Genomic DNA, 7,126 nt, shown 5'->3' on the forward strand with positions numbered 1-7,126 from the left:
CCAGGTTTTATAATAATCTTGTACAATAAGGTTAATTAGAAATGGGAAAGATACAATGTATTTTAAAGTGGAGTAATCTGATTACAATGATGCTAGTCGGAAAATAGTTATCGGATGAATGTCTTGATTCTTGATACAATGCAACATCCTGACAGTATCAATGGGTCCGGAGATTTCAGTCTTCTTTGCAGGGTAGGTGAGTAAGGTGCTCCTATTGTTCCTGTCCTGCGAACAGAGTCCTTTGGTGCCTCTGTCTCTGACCTGTTCTTTGTGTGGCTTTGGTATTACTGTGTTATGAGCCTGCCTTCGGGGCTTTGGGACAGCTGTGCTGACTGGGTATTGTTAGTGGGTTTTGGGAAGTGTATTCCCTGGTCTGTGAGTGCTGTCTGGTTTCACTTGTCAGCCTGCTTGGTCCCTGCTGAGGCATTCTGGATGGTTTCTGGTATAGTTTGGCCAAGTTTGCTTTCCTATGTTCTGTGTGGGCAGGGTGGCAGTTCTTTTACCACATTCATATAGCACCTTTCATGACATAAAATGTACCAAGATTCTTCAGAGGAGCAGACCTGAAAGCTATATTTTTAAATATTTTTAACTTTAGAGGGGCGGCATGATGGCTCAGTGGTTAGCACTGCTGCCTCACAGCACCAGGGACCTGGGTTCAATTCCCGCCTTGGGCAATTGTCTGTGTGGAGTTTGCACATTCTCCCAGTGTCTGCGTGGGTTTCCTCTGGGTGCTCCGGTTTCCTCCCACAGTCCAAATATGTGCAGGTCAGGTGAATTGGCCATGTTAGGTCCAGGGGAATGGGTCTGGGTGGTTTGCTCTTCAGAGGGTCGGTGTGAATTCATTGGGCTGAAGGGCCTGTTCCCACACTGTAGGGAATCTAATCTAATCTAAGTGTACCTTGCACTTTAAATTAGTTGGTGGAACATTAGTTTGAAATCCTGATTTTATGTATTGTTGTAAGAGTGCGAAATTGCAGTTGTTCTGTTGTTCTTCAGCGATCAAGAGAATCAGGAACTAGGTCCTGGGTCGCGATCATGACTGATTCAACAGTGATTAATCACTAGAGGCACTTGTCCTTGATCCATCACAGACAATTTAGTAACTGGTACACTACGTTTGAGAATAAGGGTGAACTGTGAACATGAAAGTGAGAAGAGAGAAGGGTGAGTTCCTCCTACGAACTCAGTGGGTATGTTAACGATACGGTGAACAATACAGAGCAGAAAGCTCCTGGTTTGACTTGCAGTCTGTGCTCAGGAGTCAATCCCATCCCCTCAGCAGCAGTTATTCTTGCAATACTTTAGTCAGTTGGATGTAAGTTGGCTTGAAAATAAACCTTCCAGCTCAGTGGGCAACCTTACATCCTGAACCTCAACCTGAGCAACAAATCTTCTCAAAACTCACTAACTTTAGTCAGTTCTTTATCTATCCCTTAGAAGTCCTCTTTGCCTTAATTGCAAAAAAAACTGTAGCACTGCAAAGTAATAAACAATATATTTAAACCAAGTCTCTACAACCTACAACAAACAGAACTTCTGAATAATACTACAACAGGATCCCCCTATAAAAACAAGATTATTTCTTGCAAATTTCAGTTAAATTTCTCCAGTCAATATGCTGAACCGCCTGCTCCTACTCCTAATTGTGTGCATGTATGCTCCCAGTTACTTCTTACAGCAGAGAGCTTTCTGAGTGTGAATGACACCTAACCATCTCCATGCTGGCCAGGAATATTGATGTGCACTTTGTAATCTTTGTTGGTCCTATCGGAATGATGTTAAACACAATCATACAGTCCATATGGCAATAAGACTAAAGTACGGTCCACATTGTTGCTGCCCAGCCCAACATAAATGAAGAGTTTAAAACAATGTCACCATTAACTTTGAAAATGACGTTTATGTAAATTGCTAACAGCTGTCACATTTTGATCAATATAACAACAGCCTGTCCCATTTAAAACTTGAACTTTTTTTTAAGTAGTGGAAACTATTTATTCAAAGGCGCTGCATTTCTGAAACTTTAGAGTTGCTCATTGTCTCCCACTTCCTGATTTCAGTGCAAGAAATACAGGGAGGGAATCTCAAACCAGAGGAAAGTGGAATTAGAAGAGAAGCTGTACGCCAGTGAACTCTTCAAGGATAAGAAAGCCTCGTATGCCTCCAGGTACTAGAATACTTTTCAAAGATCCAACTGAAAAGATCCAAAAGACTTGGGTCTTTGTCAATGTTTCTTGAACAGGCTGACAAAAGTTATCTTTTACTAACCTACTATACAGTATACTATTCCCAGCCTTTGGAAAAGATGTGGTGATCTGAGGCAAAGTTACAAACTTTCACTTTTATGACAAGAGGGCAGTTCTTTCTGCTGCTCCATTCTTTCATATTGTGACCTTGTAGCAGCAGTGCTCAAGGATTTAGACAGCCAAATAAAACACTGGCATTATCATCAGAGGGCCCCGAGACCGCCTTTGTCCAACCCCTGGGCTGTCAGCCATTTTCCACCACACTCAAATTGCTATTTCAGGCATGCTCTCAGCATTTCTGCCAATGTTTTGGGAGGAGACTGAATCTCTTGGAAATTCTCCTGCCAGATATACACCTAAGGTCAGTCATACGATCATTTTTCAGGCCAACAGGAGAAATTGAAGCTCGAGATCTTGAACATGCACAGAACCATTGTGCCTGTCAAGCCTGTACCTGTCTCTTTAACCACCAGTCTTATACTCATTTAGCTAACTTCTTTCTCAGAATTATCTGACTCAGTCCCAAGTTCTGGGAACTCTGTGTACTCACTATTGTCTGGATCAGTGGTGCTAGAAGAGCACAGCAGTTCAGGCAGCATCCAACGAGCAGCGAAATCAACGTTTCGGGCAAAAGCCCTTCATCAGGGCTTTTGCTCGAAACGTCAATTTTGCTGCTCGTTGGATGCTGCCTAAACTGCTGTGCTCTTCCAGCACCACTGATCCAGAATCTGGTTTCCAGCATCTGCAGTCATTGTTTTTACCTCGTACTCGCGATTGTGCTTGGGGAATATCCCCCTTAACTGTAGTTTTGCAGGTTTGTTAATTTACTGGTGCTTGCCTGACCTTGTTTCCATAATCCACTGTTTCTGTGACCTTGTCAGTGTGCCTCAGCCCTTCAAAGGACAATATTTGGATGCTCAGAGAAAGGCCAAATACCAGAAATTAGCCAATGGCATAGAGGGGAAGTTACTTATGATGGACACTGCCATGAAAATTAACAGAAAGGATGGAAAGGTAAGGAGAGAAATGGCAATGTGCCATTTAGCGAGTTGTTGCAATTAATAAAACCGGGAGAACGAAGAAGCCAACAGAGTTTGTGAGGGAGTTAAAACGATGGTTCATTCATAAGATTGAGTCTGTGCTGTGGATTGACCTTGTGCCATTAGACTCGGTAACTCTACTTTTTCACTTCCCGTAACATCACTAAGGCTCACTGCTCATTCAATTTTTTAAACCAACCTGTTCAGCGATGTTATGACACAGCTTGGGGAGGTGGGATTTGACCTAGGCTCCTGGTTCAGAGGTAAGGACATTACCATTTTGCACCACAAGAGCCCTACCTCTGGTTCTTTTTGTGTCTTCCTGCCCAAGCACTATCTAATGGCTTTGTGAGGGAGAACATGATGATTGTGGCCATGATGTCCTTCTCCCAGCAATAGCTTGCTGGACCTCTCACGTGGCCAATGTTAGGTATTAGTGGGGCCAGACAAGCTCAGAAAAAATGGGTGTAATGTTACAATTTCTAGCTCTTTCTACACATTGATACCACTGTTGTTGACCGTGTACTTGTGCCATCTCCATTCTAGCATTCTCCAAGGATCTTAATGATGACAAACAACTACTTTGCCCTAGCTGATGCAAAATCCACTCAAATTAAAACCCTGATCAAAATGAATGAGATCAAGAGCATCTCCATGAGTGAATGTAAAGACGGACTATTTGCGCTACATATAGTGGAGGTGAGCAGTATCTTAAATGCTGATGAATGAATTATGCCAAGGTTCGCGAACAGTATGAAAAATAATAAGCGTATCATGTCGTTCAGCCCTGCTTCCATTTGAAACGCGGCTGTGCGAGATAACAGTCTCATCCCTTCTCTGCTTGGTTTAGAATCGGACCTCTACCAGCTGGAGTGCAGCAAGGAAATAATTTGATATTTGATGACAAAGTTGTCCCTGGCACCTCCTTGCGAGTCAGCTGTATTGATACCCGTCTGAGAAAATATTGACCATTCAGCTGCTTGATACTAAATAGGGTTACATAAGATTCTGGATTAGTGGTGCTGGAAGAGCACAGCAGTCACATAAGAGATCATTTGAGTCATAAAATGCACCGTGCCCAGGTCAACAGTATCACGATTAAAATAAAACGTGCAGATTTGATCTTTTATTGCACAGTGGTGTTCAACACTTACCTGCCACAATTTCCAGCATCCTATTAACAGTTTGTATGCTGAGCAATACAGTTCAAAATAACTATGACTTGAAGCACAAATACTTTCTGAACATAGTAAGTCCAGCATAAAGAAGGATGTTAAGCACAGGAAAACAAAGCCATATGAATGTTTGCAACAAAATCTAAGGCAACAGTAGCATTTTAAAAAAATGTGTTCAGTCAGTTGTTTAAAAGTATGAAATCAGGAAAGTAATTATTTTTAGAAATTAATAATAACCCTACCTTCCAAATTATAAAAGTGCAGCTTTGACAGAGGAATTTTGCTTTCAAATCAAGTGACTAAAATGAAAAAAAAAAGTATTTCATTTCTTCACCCTTCCAGAACTCCTCTGTTGGAGTGAAGGGAGACTTGCTGTTAAACAGTGACCATCTTGTGGAGCTCACTACCAAACTGCATCGCTCAATATTGGACACAACCCAACAGAGGATAAACCTCGAGATACAGGATGAGTAAGTACAACAAATCAATTTGACGCAGATGAAGATCGATTCAAACCCAATGCTGTTCTTTTATCATGGTCACGTTTTTCAGCTTCATGTTTTGTTATTGAGAATGGAGAAGCAATCTATTCCAGACAGGGACAGCACGGGGTTAGACACAGAGTAAAGCTCCCTCTAACACTGTCCCCCCCCCCCCCCAATCACACACACCCCGGGACAGGGGGCTAGATACAGAGTAAAGCTCTCTCTACACTGAACCCCCATCAAACACTCCCAGAGATAAGGGGGTTAGATACAGAGTAAAGCTCCCTCTACACCGTTCCCCCCCCATCAAACACTCCAAGGGACAGGGGGTTAAATACAGAGTAAAGCTCCCTCTATACTGTCCCCCACATCACACACACCCAGGGACAGGGGGCTAGATACAGAGTAAAGCTCCCTCTACACTGTCTCCCCCCCCCCCCCATCAAACACTCCCAGGGACAAGGGGTTAGATACAGAGTAAAACTCCCTCTACACTGTTCCCTTCCCATCCCAGGACAGTGACAACACAGGGTTAGATACAGAGTAAATCTCCCACTACACTGATCCCCCCCATCAAACACTTCCAGGGACAGGAGGTTAGATACAGAGTAAAGCTCCCTCTACACTGTTCCCCACATCAGACACTCCCAGGGAGCTCCCCGCCCCCCCCCCCCCCCCCCCCCCAAACACTCCAGGACAGTGGCAGCATGGGGTTAGATACACAGAGTACAGCTCCCTCTCTAACATTCCCCATCAAACACTCCCAGGAAACTTTCTCAAGAGGGAGATCACAGACAAACCATTTCAGTATCATACACGGTGCTTTATTGCAGCTTAAAGCTTTGCCCAATTTTCTCCTTTGCAGACTCTCTCTTAAGTTCAACAAAACCACAGTCTCTGTGAAGTTTGTAAAAACAACAGGGAAAAATGGAAATATTCCGGTGTGCAAGAAGAAAAACAGTCACTTACTCGAGGTCCAGGTTCCCTAACAGCGGTGGCTTCAACACCTATCTCTACTCAGGATTGTGGAATCTCTCGGACCTGAGGCCTCAAAGCAGTAGCAGTTTATTTTTAAAATGAACAGCAACTTTTGATTAATCATCACTTTACCAGTAGGTTCTGGGCTTGATGTACATTGATTTGTATGGGAACCAAAGAAGAAAAATTCAGCAGCGCTAGTGCAATATGTGCTCCCAACTTGTAAGCAGGACTAAAGTAGCAGAGCTTTTAACCCTCAAATGCTTGCCAATCATCGTAAATACTGTAGATTCTTCCATGTGGATCAATTTAAATCATGTCAGCCAAGAAAACAATCCTCTCCCGTGTACCCGATCATGGAAAATGCTGTATATTCTGTATTCTTCTTATTACAATTAATATTTATGCTCAGCACTGCTTTACCATGAGATTATGGGATCACATTGAATAAGATTTTCTCTCTTTGAGATGTTGGAACTGAAAGAAAGCAAAATGTTTTTATTTCTGTTTCTGATAGTTGGGAACTGATTTTTGACAGATTTGGCCAAAATTATCCACTCCTCTAACAGTGAAAATCAAATTCAGGTAATGTTCCTGAAACATTACACATACAAAGGCCCTTCCTGAATTGCAGCTCAAACAGATTTTACACATGCATGTAATTTTAGAATTTTATTTGTCTCCTCCACTTTATTCCCTTGCTGCACTAATTCAGGTTGGAAAATGGTGGCATTTGTTCACCGAACTGGGCTTCATGTCAGTGGACTAATGGGCTGTAGTCATCATCATAACCAAATCAAACATTGCCTTCACTTAACCAAACTACCTGCATACTTTTCAGGAGATTAGAGTCCAACCATAGCATCCAGCTGAGATACCTTCTCTGATTTTATTAACAGGCCAGGCAGGCCAGCACCCTGGCAGCAGCCATGTTTCCCTCAGCAAGACATGCTGGATTATGAGCAACTGGCTGATTCTCTCTCACACTCTCTACTTCCTAGCCTAGGCACACTGAGGTTGATGACATTGTTGGCTGACGCAGGAGGCCATGGCCTGAACTCTGTATGACACTAATATAATAACAGGCAATTTATTTAACTAGTATGCATCTGCAAATGTGTCAGGCCATGGCATTTAGCCTAAATTCTAGAATGTGTTCAGCATTTAGATTTGGGAGGAATAGTTGAAAGGAACATTGG

At 42.7% G+C, this 7,126-nt stretch overlaps 1 protein-coding gene across 1 annotated transcript in view; it reads left to right on the forward strand.

Moving 5' to 3' along the window:
* The window catches only part of LOC132805690 (unconventional myosin-Ib-like), a 70,784-nt gene extending 64,495 nt beyond the window's left edge, over nt 1-6,289 (forward strand). Inside the window, exons 25-29 of the mRNA XM_060820875.1 lie at nt 2,064-2,170; nt 3,131-3,263; nt 3,836-3,988; nt 4,807-4,934; nt 5,815-6,289. Coding sequence (XP_060676858.1) covers nt 2,064-2,170; nt 3,131-3,263; nt 3,836-3,988; nt 4,807-4,934; nt 5,815-5,938 — 645 coding nt within the window. The 3' untranslated portion in view covers nt 5,939-6,289. The remainder of the gene's footprint in view (nt 1-2,063; nt 2,171-3,130; nt 3,264-3,835; nt 3,989-4,806; nt 4,935-5,814) is intronic.
* Nucleotides 6,290-7,126: the final 837 nt, after the last annotated feature.

This window comes from Hemiscyllium ocellatum, chromosome X (assembly GCF_020745735.1).
Source record: "Hemiscyllium ocellatum isolate sHemOce1 chromosome X, sHemOce1.pat.X.cur, whole genome shotgun sequence".
Taxonomy (NCBI): Eukaryota; Metazoa; Chordata; class Chondrichthyes; order Orectolobiformes; family Hemiscylliidae; genus Hemiscyllium; species Hemiscyllium ocellatum.